Raw genomic sequence first — 21247 nt, 5'->3', positions numbered from 1 at the left:
TTGATATTCGGTACATGTGGTATATAATGTACGCATTGTTGACAAGTGGCCTTTATTTATATTTATTGACTATACAACACACTCCCCTACTAAAAACCACAGAATCTATGAGAGTACCCTTATTTCCTTTAAACCCCTATATTTGCTTCTGTATAGCCCAAGACGAAGAGCGCTGGTCTACTAATATACCCCGAAAAGAAAGAAAAAAGAGAAAAGAAAAGGAGAAAAGGAAGACTGAAGGAGAAAAAAAAAAGCAATTCTCCTACTTCATACATCACAATCACAGTCACATACTTTAGTCTTCAATCGGATCTTCCGTTTGACCGTCAGATATGATCCCATACTCAGGTCCCTGTTGTAAGCCATCCAATTCGGCTCCCAATGCTAAAGCATCTCGTTTCCCACGGTCAACATCCACCAAAAGCATAAGTGGCAGTGGCACAATGATTAAAACTGCCAAGAATACAAACGCCGGTCGAATCTCACCGTAGCGATCCGTAATAGCGCCAACAATGGCTGGCCCAAAAATGCTAGACCCTTTGTCGGTGATTGCATAAAGTGCGTAGAAAGCCGCTTCGTAACCTGGGGGAATAAGTTGCCCGAAGAAACTTCGACAGTATGATGACAGTCCACCCATGACAAGGCCATAAACGGCCCCCAAAGGATACATCTCCCAAGGCTGATGGAGACCAAGTCCTACGCGTTGCACGGCCGGGATGAACCCAAGAAGACCATATAGCGGGATGACCTCAAACAGGATGATGCAGGAAATGATTGTCTGCGAGGCTCGTAGATTGAAGAAATTTGATATGTATCTCCAAGAGAACGCACCGAACACTCCTGCAAGCATGACGATCACATTGATCAATCCTAGGGCAGCAGGCTTCATATTCAGTTGGGTTTTTGCAAACAGTACAGCAGTACCACTGACAGTGGCAATTCCATCACTGAGAAGGAGCCATGCGGCAAGGAAGATCACGATATCTTTCAGTTGCCGTGCCCGCGTCACGGTTTTTCCAAGAGATTTCCAGGCATATGCCATGTATCCGATCCATGAATGAAGTGGTTTGCCATCACTGCCCAATAAAGGTGGACCTGGTCGAGTGCGCAGCCAGAAGGCTGCCGGGATAGTAAAAACAAACCACCATAACCCAATTAAAAAGAGCACAAGGCGTAATGAGAATGTTGATGGACGCACGACCACAACAACTAAGATAGAAAACATCTGCAGAATTACTGCACCAATGTATCCTATACCAATGCCATTGGACGAGATTCTGGTGGAAAGTTTGAGCTCCAGGGAAGTGGTAGTGGCAGCAGACGCCTTTGTGACTTCCCTGTCAGGCCCGAGTAACGGCGTGAGGTCATCCACGTTCGTTGAGTCATTATTTCCGGCTGAAGAAAACAAAGAGTCACCGCTGAGGCTTGCAACATTATCACCCGACGGTGTCGCCTCTTCACTTTCCTTGAGCGAGGGGTGGTGGCGGACCAGAACAGGCAGAAACGAATTCAAAAGAACAAAAGATGCACCAAAGCAAGTATTTGAAATTATTGCAAGCAATCCACCTAGGAGGTAAATTCTAGGGACCACAATCAAAAACAACATAGTCGCAATTGAGCCAATGAAAGCAAAAATAATCAACAGTGTTTTGCGATAGGTTCCGTGGTCAGCGGCTCCTGACATTGAAATTATCAGGACTGCCTGGACTAAGACGCTCAATGAAAAGGTATACAAGGCAAAGCTTGCTGTGTTGATTTCAGCGCCGAGGAAGTAAATGATGCACTGGCCACCATTTGATACCTGGGGTACCGGTGTATCTGAGCCTGGTGATGGCGGCGAGGGGCTCCAAGTTGCGCTGCATGGCGTAGTTTTGTCAGACAGCAGCACGCCCCGATCTCGAGCCATCTGCTCTAGCGTTATCGGAAGAAATGAACCTTTTCTCAGGTCAGATAAAGTCTGTGGTGAAGATCCAAAAAAGAGGATCCATGAAAGTAGAATCACACGTACCCATGGCACATACCACAAAAACCTCGGCAGCCCAGCCATAACAATACCAGCCGGCAAGCTCCCTCTTGCTGGTCGGCCGAGTGTCATCGCCAGGATATTGAGGAAGAGACTCGACATTCTCCTGTATACTCATGGCTAGTATGGGAAAGCCAATTTCATGGCCAGAAATGAATCAAATATGGAAGCATATAGTATTGCAAGGTAATAAATCCCAGTTAAAATTCACTTGGGCTAGCGGTTTCATAGGTGGTAGTGTTGGGTGATGCCCAGGTGGTATCAAAGAGGTGAGGTCATATGAGGACCAATGTTGACATGTCTGGGGAGAACCCCAGAGGTTCTTCAATTACAAGGTATGGTATCTAAGAAGTCACTGAGAACCTCAGGTCAGTGTTAAATTGTGCCGTAATGGTTGTACTGGTACTTCTAATAATACGAAATATATTACTTTGTATGTACCTATATGTACTATGTAAAGGCATACATCATATACCAGGCATCAAGGCACCCACTGGAAGGCGGTAGGGTAAATGCATGCAGCGCATCGCGCTTTGATCAAATCATCTTGGGCTTGAGATATTGTTAACCCAGTCCTCTTCTGGGCACTCATTTTATTCTCAGGTGCTTCTTTTCCAGACTCTCTAAAAAAAGCTTCAAATTCACCTTAGTTACTTTGACAGTTATTCTGCCCTTCGTTTCTTGCCCACCGGACTGGTTTGCTGCGTTCCTCGCATTGCGACAACCCTGCTATCATCCTTGAAATATCTAGATACTCCATGGCAACCCTCGTCACACCTAGCTACTAGACATATCGAAGTTGAAACCTGTGCGATACGGAGCAATTTTTACACTGATTCCGATCCCGATCCGTTGCCATCCTCGCCCGAGCCTCGATCGACCGTTTGAGGCCCATTTGAATCCCAAGCCGTGCGCTAAGCTCCTCCGATTATGAGCGTGGCCTTTTGTTTGCACGGTCCGTGAAACACGTGGCAACAGATCGAGGACCTATCTGTGGCGTTATCTTTGATTTCGGTTTCCCTTCCTACCCCAGCGCTGACTGGACCGGACCCGGAACAGTGCCTGTGCTGTGTCGCTTGTTCTGCGCCGTGCAGAGGGCCGAGGGGGAGGAAAGCTTGGACGGAAAATCATAACGCAGCTAGCCTGTACTTCCAGAAATGCCCGGTGTCGTCATGGACAATGTCAACATTGAGGGATCTGTCCGGCGGCCAGGCCTCAATGAGGCCAGAAATGGTGCGCCTAATGTCTTTGGTACTACCGACAAGTCTGTTCAGTCCTCCGGCATGAATGGATCGGTTTATCTCAACGGCGCATCGAGCGGGATTGCTGCTTCGAATCAACATCCAAGCACGCTCGTAGATAAGGCAGAGGAAACTGTGCCGACAACGCCATTCATACTGCCACATATCACACAGGGGTTCTTTCCGTTCGGGACATTGGTCAATCGATCAGTACAGGAATGTTGGAATGAGCTGTCGGAGTTGATTACAGAATTGGCTACGATACAAGTGCCAGCTTCGGGTGGTTCGATGCCAACCAATGGAAAACCAACCGGCAACCAGTCATCTGAGAATGTGCATAAGAAGTTACGGTTCTTGGATTTCGCTCATGCCAAGAGAGCTGAGTTCATCAAACTTTTGGTCCTCTCGCAATGGAGTCGACAAGCTGCAGATGTCAGCAGACTCATTGATATTCAAGGGTTCATTCGCACACGACACCAATCATACGACGCAGCTCTCCAGTATGTCGGTGAAGTGAAGCGAGATCTTGTTCGAGCGCAAGTCGCCAACCCAGATTTAAAAACAGCGGTGGAGGTATTATCAAAGGGGCGAGTAGCCTCTTTGCCAGACGTGAGTTTCCCGAATTGTTTGGCAACATGTAATACTCTAACATATTTATCAGCTCGGTTACAAACCGCCCACACCATTGACAGCACGGTTAACGCTCAAAAAGCTACTTAAACTCAACCGAATCATCAGCGTGCGATTGGCATTACATGATTCAGTGCCGCCCCCACTGCGCAATTACCGGGTCCATGATGGCCGGGTAACATTCACAATTTCTGGTGAATTTGAACTTGATCTCTCAGTTGCCGAAGAGTCAAAGGCATCGCAGTTTTTTTTCGTGGACATTCGCTTTCTTTTCTCGCCATCATCACCTATACCAAAAGGTCGAATATTCAATGAACTTGACGGTAAAATCAACGATCTACTTCGTGATGATGGCTTGATGGGATGTTTCCAATTTCTCCACGGTCTCGTTCTTACGAACAAAATTAACATTCTCTTCAAGCAAGCCGTGGACCTTTCTCGGGGCCTCTGGGCAGATGCGTTGCGTATTGAGCTATTACATCGAACACTTGTTGTCCAGTATTGGCCTCAGAGATCGGGACCGAAGAGCTGGCTCGAAATCGGAGTGAAGAGTGGTCACTATGGTGGCAGTTGTAGCGACCCGAAGCCTGGGATATCTCATATTGGCTTCCGATGGATGCGTGACGGCCAGCAGGTCAGCAGTGATCCGATCAGGTTCAGCCCAGGTGATCTATCTATGGAGCTTATTTTGAGAAGCGTCATCGCATTACACGTGTCACATCTTCTCTCTACCGCATTTACCACCCTCAAAAAGCATACTCTTTTCTCAAACCACACACTATCACTACAGGCTCAGCTATCACCGACAGAACCCGGAGACTGTCGCCTTGATGTGCAACTTACAGGCTCACGTTCTCTTCGGGTTTCTATTGAGCCTATGTCAGGATCCATTACCCTGTGCGGGACCCCACATGTGTTGGAGCGCCTCGACGGTGATCGAGGGCTCTATAAATCATCGATAGAAGAGATATTATCTCGTGTTGCCCGACTGCGGTGTATCATTGCGGTGGATGAGATTGATTCCGCCACAAAGGCACTCGGTCTCGAATCTGTGAATCAAAGAGTTCTTGGGGTTGATCCCCGCAAGCTGTTCCCTCCTGGTGTAATGCGGACTGCTTTCTTCACCCATCGGCTTTGGAACCGACACTGGGTCGCTGCAGCGACCAGCAGCATGGATGGTGACCGCTGGTGGCTTGTTCAACTTCGGCCAACCGAAGCAGCGAAAATGGGACCATTTTATAGTATTGGCGATCATGGTGTGAGTGTTCCGCAGGTCCACGTCGTCAGCGAAGCTCTCGTTTCTCCGCAGAGACGGCTCAATTACACAACATGTGCCGAGCTAGTCCATGGTCTCACTGGAATACTAACGATCCATGCCAATGCGCGTTATCTAGCAGACTTGCCAGCCATGCATTTCTGGCCATCGTTAAAGGAATTGCAGTTAGAAAAGGATCTCACAGTTCCGGATCTCTTATTCAACTACAGCTCGTCCACACTTCCACCTGTTTTCCGGGTCACCTTGCCCTTCGGGGTAAAGAAGCAGTCGCAATTCAAAGAAATGATTCGGCTAGCTTTCCATGGAATTGACAGCCAGAGCCGCTCTGTCATAATGATGGCTCATGGCACTTTGAAAACCCGCATCAAATCCTTGGTGCCCCTCGTCTCAAAGATGGATTCTTCGTTAATTATTGAAGACAAGGGTGCTGGCTTCGCACTTCGTTTGCTTGTGCCAGCTGGACATTCCGTTGTTGCTTGTCTGTTCGAACTCTTGCAGCGACTCGAGTGTGTTCTCTCTATTCTTCAGTCCCTCATACGGAAGGGAATGGAGCCCCAGTCTTTGTCCTTGTCAAGAATCGATTTTGCTTACGGGCCGGAGAACAAATTTTCTGCTTTCTTTGATATCAGCGCCGAGGGACCTTCTTTGTCTGACTATGTTGACGTCGCCGATGCTATTTCAAAGAATAAGCCTCTTTTCCAACTGAAACTGGGCATCAAATTCGAAAGCTCCAGCCCTCATCGCAGGATTCAGGAGCCCCTCACTGTGGCTTTGAACCAGCGGTTCACTGAAGCCGGTGTTGAATCAACCCTCCAACTCTTGGCTACCACGCTTCCTCTGCTACGATCATTAGATCAGATCACTCCTCAGTCAAGCCAGACAGATCTGTCAATTGTGCAGATCATCGTGCGTAAACCGACTGTATACCTAATTCATTATCCTCAACTAAGGTCTCGTTTCCACTTGAGTGCAGTGATGCACCAGGACCGCTTGGTCTGGATGTTAAGGGATGCCAACGGAATGGACCAGTCTGGTCGGGCTCAGGTCGCAGCTTTTATACAAGAGAAACTCTATCAGTCAAAAGGCGATGGTTGGAACGGCCTTGGGGATGGAGCAGTAGCGAGTATCAACAAGGTTGGAAACCTCATACTCGAGCTGCATGAGTACCTTAACGCTCCCCATCTTCAACTCGATAAAGGAGTGGAAGCCAAATCTGAGCAAATCCCAAAACAATTGCATATCCAAAGCTCGACATCTGCCCCTCCACAAGCCAGGGGAAGTACTGATGTCATCACCATTGACTAAGTGAGCATTGTGATTATTTATCCAAAGATTTCTATCTCCGTCCTCTCCAGGGCTTCGGTGTAGCTCAATACCTTTTTTGAGCCTTTTCCGTTTCAATGCAAGAGCAACTACAATGTTCTCTTCACGGTGTATTCTTAGGTCTCGATATGACATAGCATCTAAATGTATTTCTGTTCATGATACGTGAAATTCTAATTAAATCGTTCCTACAGCTAGGTTAACAACGCTCTTCTCTGATCTTTCCTCTGTTGCGTAACACATCGTACTCGACCCATCTGGCCATGGGAGTACCACCTTCCGGTAGCAAGCGGCCGGGGTTCATGACATGACAGCCCTCATAGGTCATGCAAAACGGTGCAGCATCGGGGTCTGCAAGTACTAATGCGGTTGGCAGCGGATACAACTGTAGGGCTGAGGCATGGTCCCATAAAACGGGCCGCAATGGCAACGGAAATGGGGAGATTGTTCCTTGGTCCAGTATGGTTTTGACGAGTCTACGAGCCATTGACGCTCCAGATAATGCGGTTTCTGCCTTAGTGCCCTGTTGCTGGCTCATGTCTTCGATCTGGCTCTCACCCGTGGCGAAGACTGCATCACCAGTAGCACTGTTCGATGACTCATTGTCAAGGGTGGTGTTGACAGCGCTACGTCTCAGTCTTCCTGAGATATCATCTCGAAAGATGACGATGTCATGCACTGGCCCAAACCATGAAAGACGTGCCGGATTTGAGGTCCAAATTGCATCACCCGCGGGTTCAGGAGTTTGTGACTTATTCAACTCCGAGTTTGCTGCTGCAAATGCACGTCTGACTCGAGAGGTGAACAATTCGGGAATTGGTTGGCGTGGTACTGTTGAGGCCGCACCAGCAGAGAATGCCGATGCCCAAGGATCATTATCACCAGGCACAAAGACAAAGGTGGAGTGCTGTAGCAACGCCGGGAAATCGGACAAAACAAGTGCCAATGAGTCGAAGTATTCCTTGTATTCAATACTCCCAGCTCGGCCACCTCCACTAATGATAGCTTTCTGCGCAAAATTGCCGATCAAAACAAAGGCTTGTGGACGTGCAGGAAGACACAGATCATTGTAGGTAGTGAAGATCTTCTTCAGAGCGTCCAGTGTCTTCATGTTGTCTAGATTGACTTCACTCATGATAGCAACTTTGAGCCTGGTCGTTTCTGGGGCGTCCTGGTCTCCTCGTAGGCATTTTTCCTCGATTCTTCTCATTCGTGCACCCTGGGCACGTTCACTTCCCAATCCGAGAAAGTCCACCCACCCAAACCCACCACTGGAACTTATCTGTCCGCTGTCGTGGCGGTTGCTTGTTCCTAGCGAGATATCACGTCGCTCACAGGGAGGTCCGCAGATTGATATGCCGACAAACTGACCTCCAATTGCACCACCAACTCCTGTATTCCCTCCCAATGCAGCACCCTTTACCACCTCTTCCTCTTCGTAGATGCCATCGACGAGCACAACCATACCCGGCGCAAACCATGCGCCATCTTCTGGTATCATCCGGGCATGGCTCAAGTCTAATGCTACACTCCCAGTCAAGTCCACCATAGACAGATCTCCAGTAGGAGAAATTGCAAGCAGCCCTAGTAGTAGATGTGAGGTCCCACTTCTGCCCAACAGATTTGCGATTGGTGTCAGTTTATAGGATTGTCGGTGGGCAAAATTGGACGATGAACGTTGCAGTGAAGGAATACCAGCGACACCCAATGAGCTCTGAAAAGATTCATTGCGGAGCAATCGCTGATAGACAAGATTGTACCGATCTCGGAATAGTGCAGTTTTGTGAGATGGTGATGGAAACAAGGATGGCTTTGACTTCATGGCTTCGAAGTGTTTCTTGTCAACGTTATACGTCAAACGCGGAAGATCAAAGGCGTCAATTACTTTGAGCCAATATCTCGGGTGAAGTGACAGCTGTGTGTCATCTTCCTCAGCGGTCCCTTGGTTTGAGGTAACAACTGCTGTTTCAATCCGCCCATCGTCTACACCCAGGGTGGATGCCTTTAAGGTACCATCCTGGGAAGTCATTTTCCCAACAACAACCCTACCACCACTCATACTGCCCTCGAGAGTTTGCAGTATTGTCTTTAGGGATGCTCCTTTCCCTTCCTCGACAATCACACCTCCGCCGGCTCTTTTCCATATCTTCGCAACCTCATCTAGGACTCGCTCTGCTAGGCCTTCCTCGCGCCATCCCGAGCCACAGTTTTTGCCCACAAACACTGCTAATGTTTGAAGCGCAGATGATGATATTGTGAGATTATGTTTGCGGGTAAAGGTTCGAAAGGCTACTGGGCGTAAAGTTGATGGAGGTAGTAAGATTGGTAAAATTGAAGTTTTGGGGGGAGGCACATTTCCCTTGGGTATTCGAAATGGACGTGCTGGTGTCCCAAATGCAGGGGAGGATGATGGAATAGGGTCTTCTGTCAACATTCTGAAACGATCAGGGTGTCGCGGTGTTGAGGCGTCCATATTGTCTCAGGACTTCAAGGAACGCGACAAAGCCTTATAAATTGGGTCTCGGTTCAGAAGCTCAAGCGGAAATCAATTGAGAATAGAAAAGGCTCTAGTAAAAAAATAGAGTAAATGCACAGAAATAGAGGAGATGTGGAGAGACAGAGAAAAAGAGAGGGAGAGATACAAGAATTCAATTAAATCGAAGACGCGTGACACGCGCGCCGGAGCTAAAGCTTCTTCAAATCTCTCTCTCTCTCTCTCTCTCTCTCTCTCTCTCTCTCTCTCTTTCCCACTTCACTCGACTCTCATACTTTAGTCTTATTCTGACTTCTTAGGAAAAGCTATCCTTCCGATTTTTCGATTTGTTTCTTCCTTCTTTCACTACTTACTCTTCACTAAAATTGCATCCACTATGGCTGACCCACAAGATGTTCAATCTCCCGCCTCGAAGCAGGAAAAACGAACCCAACTCGATGACTTGATCACACGCGCAGCTGCAAAAGATGCAATCAAAGACCACGATTCTGCCTCCGAGCTGTACTCCCAAGCTACTGAGCTTCAGGCCGAACTCAACGGCGAATTGTCATCCGAGAATGCTGATTTACTCTATGCGTACGGAAAGTCATTATACAATGTGGCTGTGAGTAAAAGTGATGTCCTTGGCTCCAAGGTAGCCGGCGAGCAACAGTCACAATCCTGCACCGCATCTTCAACAAATATATCTTCCGCTGGGTCGAACCCCACTAGTGATTCCCTTGTTCAAGACGCGATTGCGAATTCGATGGCCGGAAAGCCACCTTCCACCCAGCGCGCAGACAAAGAACCAGAATCCACCGAATCTAAGCCATTCTTCCAGTTTTCAGGAGACGAGAACTTTGTTGACTCTGAAGACGAGGATGAGGAAACTGCTGAGCAAGCGGAGGACGATGAAGAGGACGACGATTTTGCCAATGCCTTTGAGGTCCTAGATCTTGCCCGTGTGCTATACCTCAAGAAGCTAAGTGCTGCAGAGGAAAATGACGACAAAGGAAAATCGACTGTGGTATCATCGGACACAAAGCACATCAAGGAAAGAATCGCAGACACACATGATCTTCAAGCTGAAATCTCGCTAGAAGCAGAGAGATTCAATGATGCGGTTTCCGACTTGAGAACTGTTCTCGAGTTGAGATACTCGCTATATTCTCTAGAAGACCCCTCTGTTGCTGAGTGCCATTACAAGCTCTCCCTCGCCCTGGAATTTGCATCGGCCCAGCAAGGTGATGAGGAGGATGGCAACACTAAAACCAGAGTTGATGAAAAGATGAGGAAAGAAGCTGCCACCCAGATGGAACATGCCATCGCGAGCTGTAAACTCCGAATGGCCCAAGAGGAGAAGAAATTTGAGGCTGAGAAGGATGGGGATGAAGACAAAGCAACTGCAACAAAGCGGAAGATCACAAATGTCAAGGAGATCGTGACTGAGATGGAGCAAAGGGTAGGTATTTCTTCTTCTGTCTTTCCTTTTGTATTGCCTGAACTCATCAATAATAAAATAAATCAGCTACGTGATCTGCGCCGACCACCTATCTCAATTGAGCAGAACGACCAAGCCAATCAGGCTATGCTAAAAGGAGTTCTGGGTCAGATTATCGGTCAATCAGCAACGGACCAAAAAGCTCAGCTTGATGCAGCTAGCAAGGGAGCAACAGATCTGTCTGCCCTTGTCAAACGCAAGCCTGCCAAGCAGCCAACCCAGCAAGCCGAAACTGCCTCAAAAAGACCTGCCGAGGAATCCACAGAGAATAACTCCAAACGGTCTCGTGTTTGAACGAATCGGAATTTTACTTCCCCCGGGCCCCATCCCCTCCTTTTTTTATCCACCCTACATAGAACCCATCTAAGTTACCGGGGTGTTGATGAATTCAACGAACCAGGTCTTGTGCGAAATGCCGGACTTCACACCCAAAAAAAATTAATCATGAATCGCGAGCTATATGTATTATAGTTGATTCATGTAGTAGAGAAAAAGTAAGGATCTTGTTAAAAAGGGTATCATGTCACATTATGCATTGGCCTCATCCCACAAGGTCCATCCCCAGGATTTCCTGCGGCTTATGAGATTCCCCAAATTGCGGGTCGACGTTTAATCTCACGGTTTCTTCGACGTGCAGCAAGTCCAGGGCTCCAGATCCCAGCGAACAGGTCCTCACATTCATCTTCGTCCTGGCTGTCGAATTCTGTATTTACTGGCCTAGACTCGATTTCATATTGGTGATTGGCTTGCATAGCATGATCCATACCGGATGGAGATTCCCAGCATGAAGAGGTGGCGATTTTCTTAGTTTCCAGGATGAACTTGCCAACCTTGTACCGCTGTGATTCTTCTTCGGCTGCAACATACTTCCAGCCCAGGACACTATCGCAGAATAAGCAGCTAACGTCGCTAACTGTGTGCGCTCCTGTAACAAGCTGGCGAGGAACTGGACGCTGCAATATCGTATTGGGGAGTGAGGCTGTAGGCGAAGACGACGCACTGACCGACACAGCAGTGGCTACTGGCTCCGCCGACACAAGATAGGCACGGCCATGGCGACCTGTAAACCCTTTGCTAATAATTTGGGAAGTCCAACAAAGATGGGAGGCACAGCCTGCACAGCGCAGATAGGAAACATGGCCGTCGAGATACTTCTCGATTTTCGTATTTTGTGGTCTATGGTCCGTTGGAGAAAGCCCCGCACTGCGTTTCGTAGAAAACACGGAGGGAAGGAGGAATTTGGGGAACTGGAGGTTTTTGACACGCTCCTTGGACATTCTGGGAGAGATTTAAACAGGTGTCTTCAGGTTGCTTCACTCTGGAAAGATCTTGAAGGGCTTTCTAAGGTTGGAAGGGATATGCCTAAGTGAAAGCTGAATATGAGGTCATACCTACATGTACCTATGTAGGCAGCTCTCTACCTACATAGGTAGGGCGCTGTGTACATGGCTTATCTCTTATCTTACCATCGCAGCCTTTTTTTTCTGTTAAAGTGGGGGGAACTGGTCCTTCTCATCAGAACAGTACATACTCCGTACATACATGTGCTCCGTATATATATATGTAAAGAAATACTCGACACACTCGATACTCTAAATAAACAAGACAGTTGAAGCACCAAGACATAAAAGAAATACATGTAACTCCAATCCAAACAAAATGAATGAATGTGATGATGTGTGGTATTGTTAGACCTCAGCAACCAAGAAAAGCCATTTATTACTAAGGCAAGGCCCTTGGTCATCGCATGAGACCCAGGGTGCCAAGGTGGTGAGGCCGAATCCACACCATCCTAGACTTCGCACAAGCTCCATTTCATCTGTGCGCTGGGAGCGATTGACACAGGCAACTATCTGCGAGCACCCAAAGGTGGCAATATCGGCAAGTTCAAACAGTGCGATCAGGCTGAAGGGGCAAAGATCAGCAGATGTATAAAAAAGACATGAAGGATTGTCACTAAACAAAAGGGGAAAGCCTTGACTGGTCTAGGAAACACAAGGGGCGTACATACCCTGACTTGAGACCATGTTCAAGCGCACGGTCCTCGAAGAAGACGAACAAAGTCCGCTCCTTATTGTGTTCAGCTACAAATCCGCGGTAGATAGCATCGCCTGAATAATCCCACACTTCTATCCATCGCTGGATTCCGATTTGATTTGACTGGATATTTTGGAACGCATCCATCCCCAGTGACTCCTGTCCTACGAAATTCCTCTCACCCAGGAATGTCGCAGACAGTCTGTCACAGAAGAGTCTCTCACACTCTTCCGGGATGTTATGCGTTGCCTCCCCCTTGTGCTCTGGCCAATTGTTTTCAGGCCAAGTTCGTTCCGCGCGGGAATCGAGGATGTCATGGGGAGGACTTTTAAGAGACGATTTAGTCCCCGAAGGGACCTCAGGGATACCACTGTACCCCTAAATTTGAAGATTAGATCTCAAGCAAAACTCGATTTGGGGTTACAAGTTACATACCGGCGCCCAGGGTAGTGCAGTAGTGGAAGCCGTGGACCTTGGAGGTCGACGGGTCAACACTGTAGCAAGTAGCGAGAACGGTGCTCTGGGAGTTTTGGTCGAGGAACCGCTGCGTTTGATTGCAATTACTACTGTGGTTATTCATATATTTCGCCATGATAGCCGGCGGATCTTTCAGGTAATTTCTGTGAGGTATTTGATGAACAACGTAGGTCAAGATATGGACCTAAATCGAAAATTGAAAATTGAAGTGAGTAGAGAAGACACGATGAAGACGGTTGATATTTTGGCGAGGAAGAAAGCGAGTCAGATGTTGAACAGGAAATGGACAGTGATGATGTGGGCGTTGTGGAAGTCCAAAGTAGAGACGGTGTGAATGGGAGGGGGTGAGCAATTTCCCCCAGTCACCTGACCTTCTATCTCTATGTTGTATGTATATGGAAATATAACTATTGTTATATATCCTCACCTTTCTCCCTTGAGCTCTTTTTTTTATCTCTCTTATACATGATTTTTACTAGTTGCTAACCAAATCAATTTATAGGTGATAAGAGGTATTAATTTCTAACAGTAAGGCTTTTACTAATTGAACAGACCTCAAGGCCATCATAGGCAGCCAATGCTATTAATGCCTAATCCCTGCCCAAAAGTATTCAGAGAGGTGAGAAATAATAAGAATTAGATTATTCCTATTGCAGCTATGGTAGTAGTACACATTCTGAAGGAGGCGAAAAAAAGAACTCCTCAGGATGACACGAGCGAATGAGAAAAGGGGCAAAAAAAAAAAGCCGCTCTAAATGGTATGCATGCATATACACAATGTACCGATAAAACCATAATGCAAATCCATCTAAGCCATAGCCAGCACTTATCTATTCAAAGCTCCCTGTAATCGCTAGGTCGAACTCGTCGGTTTCTAGCCTGATGACGTTGCGGATTCACAGGCTGACGGAAATATGGTGAATCTTCTTCCCGTGAGTATGGTGTGCTGAAAGCTGTCCGCTGCTGATTTGAGAAATTGTTCGTTCCAGAGCTCGGTCCTTGGAACCCATTTTGAGCCATGGGGAACATCATTGAAGGGTCTCCATTGAACATATTGGAAAATCCGTTCGACATGCCACCATTGCTTTGATCGAACATTCCAGCTTGAAGAGGATTGAAGGGCATATTCATGGGATTCCATCCCAGGGCCATGCCACTAGGAAAGCCATTGGCAGACGCCATCGCCATCGGGTTCATAAGCCCCATGGTTTCATTGCCGAATCCAGGAGCCGAGAAGGGCATCATAGGCATGCCTTGCATTGGTCCAAAGCCGTTGAAGGGCATATCCTGATTATTAAAATTTGTTGGGGCAACACCAGGCGCGCCATCTTGGACGTTATTAGCTTGGGTCGAAACGTCGGAGTGACCATCATCTGCCTTCTGTTTCTTTGGCACGTTACCCGCCTCGGGGGTTGCAGTTTCACCCAGGCTGGTAGTCTCGTCCTCGGCAGATCTTTTCTTGGATTGTGTGGGCGCGGTCTCCTGGACTTGATTGGGCGGACTTTGCTCTTTGTTGGCGGAAGGCTCCTTGGGTTCAGTTTGGGAGACTTCGGGTACAGGAATACCATCCGGGCCTGCGGCGATTTTTTCCTTCTCTTTCTTGGCTTCGACCTTGTCAGCTTCATATACTTTAATTTTTGACGCAGATTCATCATCGGGAATGAGATTATCAAGTAAAACCCCTTCTGTAGCACATCCCGGGCAAACAAAGTCACTTTCAATCAAAGCATTTGAAATACAATCATTGCAATATGTCCTCTGACAACATGGTGTCTTTGTTGGCTCTAAAAACATCCTTTTGTCAATTGGGCACTCCAGACCTCGAGCTTGCAATGCTTTGCTCTCCTCGGCAGCTGCTGCTTCGGCAGCTGCTGCCGCCGATGCCCTCGCCTTCTCTTGGTACAATTCCCAGGCTGCCTTGTCTGGCTTTGCAATGACAAAGTCGCCATCAGCATTCACCATGACCCCTGTATTCCTTGAGTCTTCAGTGGAGCCATCGGGGGCTAGGGATTCTGGTTTGTCGACTTTGGTTTGAAGTGAACGTGGTATGCCAGTTGATCGCTTGACTCTATATTTGCCGTCGAACTTGGGGTCATTATTAGTAGGGCAGGCTTGGATCCAGTGACCTGCATACGAAGTTTAGTGGTCTGTAGTAGGTAAAGTATGTGATTTAGCCAGAGGAACATACCTTTTTCCCGGCAACGATAGCAAAGATACCCTGGAGGCGGAGGGTGGTCGGGTACATTGACAGGTTTCCCTCTACCACGACCAAATGGTACTGGTGTTGCGCTAAATTGAATCAATATCTCCAACATAATTAAAGTCTGGCTGGGATGCTCTTACTTTGCCATTTCTTGCTGTTGCTCCTGCCATTGGCTAGCCTGCAGGTTGAACAGAGCATTGATCTTCTCTTCTTCCGTCTGGGCGTTATTGAGTTCGAGAACATTGTTGTTCACGGATTGCCCCGTGCCGGGTGTTGCTCGGCTCATCGATGGTTCATTGCGAGGGGTACTGCGAGCGTTGACTGGCATCTTGCCTGAAACATAACGAGCGGCACCGCCCTTACCAGGGCGCGCTGCAGGCAATCGACGGGCGATCACAGAAGTCGACCGAGGGATTATAGTGGTGTCATCGTCGTATTCTGTTGGAAGTCAGAGAGGTTCATGTTAATCAGGAACAAATGGAGCATATTGGAATTGGGTAACTAGGTAACTTACCCTCTCTGGTGTCCTCATTGTAGATCGACAGCTCGAAGTCACTCCCATCGCCCAATCTACTCTGGCTGATAATCTCTCTTTTGAGCTCAAAGACCGAAATACCAGTGCCATCGAATGTGACCCGTGAGGGTTCTTTCTGGGACTTGAACTTGAAATGAACGGACGATGACATTGTATTCAATTTGGAAGGGGGATGATGCAACAAAGATGGCTGTGGGTGTATTAAGACCCAAATTTAGGGGCACCGCCGCTGTGTACAATGAGCAATAGGGGATAATAGAGAGCAAAGAAAAAATCGTGGGATGATGTGAAACTGGTGTATCACCAGTAACAACAAAGAAACTCGGGCAACAGATGGTATCTGTTCAAATAACAGAGAAAGCACAAGATATTTTAGAAAAAAAAGCAGGGATCAATAGACCACTGAACAATAGAATGTGTGAATGAATCTTTTTGAATGCTGAATGGTGAGTGTTCAGGTCACTGCATACAAATGGAGATCAAAGAATGGATGAATACGATGATCGAAGGAACACTGGTGATGAATATTAAAAAAAGGTGTATTCAAGAGAGATTTGATGGTCTGCCCCGTCCTTCAAGTGATTTGCAACCACCCTAGCACCCTGACTTGTGATCAGACCTGTCTGGAGATCCTTGCACACACCAAATCCAGTTATAGAGACACCTGTTAGGAATGAGCAAATTCACTATCAAACGAGACCGAAGCGTCGCGGTAATGTGATTTGATAATCACGGTTGGACAGGGTATCAAAAAAGAGGGAGACAAAAGACGGAAAGAAGTAGGAGAAATAATGTCCGTGTATGGTGAGGATGTAAGTTTCGTAGCACCGGATGTGTCGTCTGCGGAGAGGAGAAGGTGAAGAAGTGGCAAGTGAGGAAAAGTCAGATGATTTGCTTCTGGTTCCACCGCCTTCTAGACCGCTTTTATGAGTAGGATTATACCTATATCCAGTATATCACGTGGCCACAGGCGAGGCGTACTGTGCTCCCAAGCAGTTTGCAGGGTTTGCTTACTGTTTGGTGCCTGAGGCCGATTACTTGGTCGCGCCAAGGAAGTGCTCTCAGCAAGAGGGATTACTAAAGGCAGGGCTTAGTAATCCCACAAAGAGGTTAACGTATTTCACATGCGAGCTGCGCACACAAGCGAGCTGCGCAGTCGAAACACCATAGTAAAATCGATGTATGCTACACTTATATCTCCACAACCAAACGTTTTTTATTAACAGTAGTTTGCCGATAGAGATTGATAAGAATTTTTAGTAGTATACATCAATTTCGAGTGGATTAAAAACCTACATTATTATGGTATCGAAAATTACGTCTCTAAATCCTGTGAATTTATATATCTCAGTCATGAATTTCTTAACCTTGCTTAAATTCCGCCAAACTCCTAAAAGGAGCAAGATATTACATGAAAAGCATTAGGCTATAAGGAAAAGTTCGCAAAGACAAGCATCGTTGAGATATCTAGTTGTAATTTATCGCATTTACTATGGGTATCGGACTGCGCAGCTCGCTTGTGTGCGCAGCTCGCATGTGAAATACGTTAACGTATTTCACAAGCGAGCGGCCACCACAACCGAGTGGCCATCCCAAAAACATATAGTAAATATAATAGATTACAACTTCACTTCTCAACAACGGTTGGTTGTAAGGGGTGTTCCTTATAGCTTAATCCTTTCTAGATAATATCTAGCCTCTTGTAACGGATAAAGATCCTTACAACCTGGAGACTGACAATACGGGAGTCAGCTGATATAGGACCAATATATAATCAGCCAAGTATCGTGACCTGATCGTGAGGGGTTCGTCACATGACGGTCACGTCAGTCGATCAGATGGTTTACCCTATAGTCTGGGATCCCCCTGGATCCCACTTACTCCTGTAAAAATTAGTCTTGAGACAGTTCCACACAATACATTGTATTCGTCTGCTCTCACAGAGTCCTTGTATCTTACCCGGTTGACAGGCCTTACACCTGAGACCAGTATACCTTTACAGTATAAATACTTCTGGTTAGGTTCTTCCTCCGTATATAATTTTTAAAGGCAAAGTCTTTATTGAATCTTAGTTCGATAACCTCCCGGAGGATTAGCGCTTTAAAGTTAGTCCTAACGGCTAGACTTCTAATAAAATTGGACTTCGCTAGCTTTAAAAGCTCTTTATTCCTTTAACTTCTTCGCGTATAAAAGGAGTATACCGGCTTTTAATTCTTAATAGCTACAGAAGTTATTTAACACCGAAATTTAACGAAGTTTGCGAGTAAAATAATATAATACCAATTTATATACCAGCGTATTTATCTTATCTTTTATAACCTCTTAATATTAGTTATTTTACGGTGTTAAAACGCTCTTACAGCCGGAGAGTTAAGATAAAAATACAGAGTGGGATTAACTATATTAATAAACTTAACTTCCTAGAAGTATACCCCCTTTTATAAATTGAAGCTTTTAAATCGGAGACTATTAAAAATAGCTTCGGAGCAGCTGGTTTAATACCCTTTGTACCCGACCGAGTGATCTTAAAGCTGAATATTCGTCTTCGAATACCTACCCCCCCCCCCTAAGCCGGGGGAGCGAATTAAGCCGAAATTTTACCCTAAAAACTCTATTTACAGAGAAAGAACTACACCGATAAGCTTCGTCAATTAAAGCTTTACTTTGTATAAGATCTCGAAGTCCGCCTAGCCTATCGGATTGTATATTAAACCAGCTTATAAAAGGCTTCTGTCTTACAATACAAGGCGCTATCTTACTAGCGAAAGAAAACAAGGAATTACGCGCGGAAAACGAGAAGAAGAAGCAAAAGCGAACTAGGTCCCAGAGGTAGATATAGGCGGAAGTAGGCCTGTCAGTACAGGAAGCTTCTTAATTGCTTACTACACCGGTAGAAGCAGATAAAGTACCTCTACCTAGTACCGGTATATATAAAGAACCGGCTTTGGAACCACGTACGCGGGCTACACCAAGGTGTAGTGGATGCAGAGAGACTGGACATAGACTTAATAGGTGTCCAGCTAGATAGATGATTTTAGTGGATTTAATTTAATGACGTTTTGGTTGAGATATTTACATTTAAATTCAATGGGTTGGGTGGGGTGCGCCGCTCGCATATGAAATACGTTATACCAGGCCCTAATATTCATTAGGGACCACACCAGGAATCCGCATCTACCGTATTACATACTCGATATATGTATTATTATTGAATATACAATTGAAATAAAATTGTTCACAGGTATATTGATTATTTAATCATCATTATATCCATGGCTGTGTTCGCTGCATACTACTCCGTACTCTGTGAGGCACTAGGGCCCTTCGACTATTCAGGGTATAGAATTCTACCATCTCAAGCCCGATATGTCTTCTATAGCTAATGATTATCCTTCCAGCTGGACCACCGTGAAGGAAAAAAAATATCCGAAAAATGACATTTGAGTGGTATTTTAATATAACGACCCTGGCACCATCTTGAGCCAGATAAATCTAAAACATCAAAGTTCTACGTCATTAAGGACAGAGACTGTCTACCTTGTGTATATTAAACTGTTTTTTATCCCCTTTTTTCACTTCCAAGGTTGCTTCATTTTAACTGTATATGTATCTTAGTTAATGGGGTTGGCCCTCATGATCTCTATTCTCTATTCTCGTATAAAAACATAAAAATTGCAAAAGATGCCCATGATAAAATATCACACCTTTGACACAGCCCTTCAGATTTCAGCTTCAAATTGGCGGACCAGGAATCCCTTGGTTTGAAGGTAGTCTTTCACTTCCGTTACGGTATATTCACTGCGGTGGAACTGGGACATTGTCAGAGACTCTGTTGTGAGAAAACTATTTGGAAGAATGCAAGCTTACCATTCCTGCTCCCAATGCTGCATCAGTGGTGGTCTTGTTGAAGACCTCTGCAAAGTGGGCAGGTACGCCAGCCCCACTTGAAGCGATGACCGGAATCTTGATCGCAGCTTTGACATCTTTGATCAATTCCAGATCAAATCCACTGTTGCTTCCATCTTTATCAATGCAATTCAGAAGAATTTCACCAGCTCCCATGGCCTCAACAGCCCGCACAAGTTGCCGCACATCGATGTCGCGAGTTTCCCTGCCACCTTTGACAGTGCACTGGTACCAGCAAAAGTTTTGCCCATCTGTGTTGGGGAACTGGGTCTTAATTGTATGGTGGTGGGTGTCTTCTGGCTTATCCACATATACCCGCTTGGGATCGACGCTCACCACAACAGCCTGCTTTCCATAGGCTTTTGATATCGTCTCGATTGCGGTTTGGCCACTCAACTTCTCGCCGGCATGGTAATAGTCCTCAGCGGCAAAGACAGAATCAGAGCCAATGCTGACTTTATCGGCCCCAGACTTGAAATACATCGTTGCCACGTCCAGAGCAGGGACCTTGGTGCCATCAGTGTCGACAGTGTCTTTGATTCCTCCGCCAATGGTCAAAGGCACAAAGACCGTCTCTGATGTGCGTCGCAGAATTTCAAGCATGGGCGTATCAGCAATGGGGCAATTTCGGAAAGAGGTGATGTTCAAAAAGGTCACTTCATCTGCTCCTTGCTCGTAATACTTCTTAGCCATGTCAACAGGTTTACCGAGATTTCGAACGCTGCCGCCGGCGTCTGCTCCACTCTTCTCTCGGACGTCATATTGATCACCCTTGGTGACAACCAAGTCACCGGAGTCGTTTGTCCGAACATCAAGGCAAGCAATAATGCGACGAGTGAGCCCATTTTCTTTGCCAGTGACCAGGTCCTGTGAGAGTGACTGGAATTGATCGCCATTCAGGAATGCGCGTATGGCTCGCAGCCCAGCCACGCCACTCTTCTCTGGGTGAAATTGGGCGCCAAAGATGTTACCTCGACTGATAGCACCAATAAACTCTTCCTCGCCATACGTAGCTGTAGCCACAGACCAGCCGTCACTTTCCAATACACCTGGGTTGTAGGGGGCCGCATAGGAGTGGACGTAATAATACTTGCTGGTCGGCCTCAGGCCATAAAAGCTTTGATTCTTTGTGCCATCAGATCTAGTGTCGATTGCCGAATTCCATCCAATGTGCGGTACACTCTTCGAGGTGTCGTTGAATTTTTGAATGCGCATAGGAATCACTCCAAGCCCTGGAACATCGCTATCCTCCTCCGAGCCCTGAAAAAGGGCTTGGAGACCAACACAGATCCCCATAAAAGGCTTCCCTGCTTCGATATGCTGCCGGATAGGCTCCAAGAATCCTCCTTTGTCCAGTTGGGATAGACAATGGCCAAAATGGCCAACGCCAGGGAGTATCAGTTTCTGGGGATTTATTGTTAGCAATGGCATCATTGTGAGCCAGCCATAGTAGAATTGGTCCTGGGTATTTGACTAACGTCAGCATTTTTCACATCCTCGGGACATTTAACCCATTCGACATCATATCCGACTTGGTTGATCGCATTGACTAAGGAACGGATGTTCCCCGCAACGTAGTCTAGCAAATGGACAGTAGGCATGGCTGTAGGGACTTAGGCCAG

At 46.6% G+C, this 21247-nt stretch overlaps 9 protein-coding genes across 9 annotated transcripts; 2 read left to right on the top strand and 7 right to left on the bottom strand.

Annotated features, from left to right (window-relative positions):
• Positions 1-295: 295 nt before the first annotated feature.
• Positions 296-2141, bottom strand: atg22-1 (putative autophagy protein Atg22; the record flags this gene model as incomplete). The annotated part of the gene is made up of 2 exons (XM_057257902.1): positions 296-1935; positions 2009-2141. 2 exons carry the CDS (start codon positions 2139-2141, stop codon positions 296-298), a joined length of 1773 nt encoding a protein of 590 aa, XP_057105360.1.
• A 363-nt stretch (positions 2142-2504) lies between these two features.
• N7479_010210 (uncharacterized protein) lies at positions 2505-2759 on the bottom strand (the record flags this gene model as incomplete). Its single annotated transcript, XM_057257901.1, has 2 exons — positions 2505-2646; positions 2713-2759. 2 exons carry the CDS (start codon positions 2757-2759, stop codon positions 2505-2507), a joined length of 189 nt encoding a protein of 62 aa, XP_057105359.1.
• A 421-nt stretch (positions 2760-3180) lies between these two features.
• On the top strand, positions 3181-6475 carry N7479_010209 (mediator of RNA polymerase II transcription subunit 14; the record flags this gene model as incomplete). The annotated part of the gene is made up of 2 exons (XM_057257900.1): positions 3181-3873; positions 3926-6475. The coding sequence occupies 2 exons, from the start codon at positions 3181-3183 to the stop codon at positions 6473-6475; spliced, it is 3243 nt and encodes a 1080-aa protein (XP_057105358.1).
• Positions 6476-6692: 217 nt separating this feature from the next.
• On the bottom strand, positions 6693-8966 carry N7479_010208 (DNA polymerase epsilon noncatalytic subunit; the record flags this gene model as incomplete). The annotated part of the gene is made up of 1 exon (XM_057257899.1): positions 6693-8966. The coding sequence occupies one exon, from the start codon at positions 8964-8966 to the stop codon at positions 6693-6695; it is 2274 nt and encodes a 757-aa protein (XP_057105357.1).
• Positions 8967-9363: 397 nt separating this feature from the next.
• Positions 9364-10761, top strand: N7479_010207 (uncharacterized protein; the record flags this gene model as incomplete). The annotated part of the gene is made up of 2 exons (XM_057257898.1): positions 9364-10428; positions 10495-10761. 2 exons carry the CDS (start codon positions 9364-9366, stop codon positions 10759-10761), a joined length of 1332 nt encoding a protein of 443 aa, XP_057105356.1.
• Positions 10762-11045: 284 nt separating this feature from the next.
• On the bottom strand, positions 11046-11744 carry N7479_010206 (yippee/mis18 family protein; the record flags this gene model as incomplete). The annotated part of the gene is made up of 1 exon (XM_057257897.1): positions 11046-11744. The coding sequence occupies one exon, from the start codon at positions 11742-11744 to the stop codon at positions 11046-11048; it is 699 nt and encodes a 232-aa protein (XP_057105355.1).
• Positions 11745-12155: 411 nt separating this feature from the next.
• On the bottom strand, positions 12156-13096 carry N7479_010205 (ornithine decarboxylase antizyme; the record flags this gene model as incomplete). Its single annotated transcript, XM_057257896.1, has 4 exons — positions 12156-12372; positions 12479-12829; positions 12873-12882; positions 12940-13096. 4 exons carry the CDS (start codon positions 13094-13096, stop codon positions 12156-12158), a joined length of 735 nt encoding a protein of 244 aa, XP_057105354.1.
• Positions 13097-13815: 719 nt separating this feature from the next.
• Positions 13816-15891, bottom strand: N7479_010204 (cleavage polyadenylation factor subunit MPE1; the record flags this gene model as incomplete). The annotated part of the gene is made up of 4 exons (XM_057257895.1): positions 15699-15891; positions 15325-15622; positions 15170-15270; positions 13816-15107 (listed from the first exon to the last, which is right to left on the bottom strand). The coding sequence occupies exons 1-4, from the start codon at positions 15868-15870 to the stop codon at positions 13816-13818; spliced, it is 1863 nt and encodes a 620-aa protein (XP_057105353.1). The 5' UTR covers positions 15871-15891.
• A 3547-nt stretch (positions 15892-19438) lies between these two features.
• On the bottom strand, positions 19439-21226 carry N7479_010203 (imidazoleglycerol-phosphate synthase; the record flags this gene model as incomplete). The annotated part of the gene is made up of 3 exons (XM_057257894.1): positions 19439-19528; positions 19587-21029; positions 21104-21226. 3 exons carry the CDS (start codon positions 21224-21226, stop codon positions 19439-19441), a joined length of 1656 nt encoding a protein of 551 aa, XP_057105352.1.
• Positions 21227-21247: the final 21 nt, after the last annotated feature.

Source organism: Penicillium vulpinum, assembly GCF_028829585.1.
Source record: "Penicillium vulpinum strain IBT 29486 chromosome Unknown utg000004l_segment0_segment0, whole genome shotgun sequence".
In the NCBI taxonomy this organism is placed as follows: Eukaryota; Fungi; Ascomycota; class Eurotiomycetes; order Eurotiales; family Aspergillaceae; genus Penicillium; species Penicillium vulpinum.
Note: the sequence above shows the minus strand (reverse complement) of the source record. Positions and strands in the feature narration are given on the sequence as shown.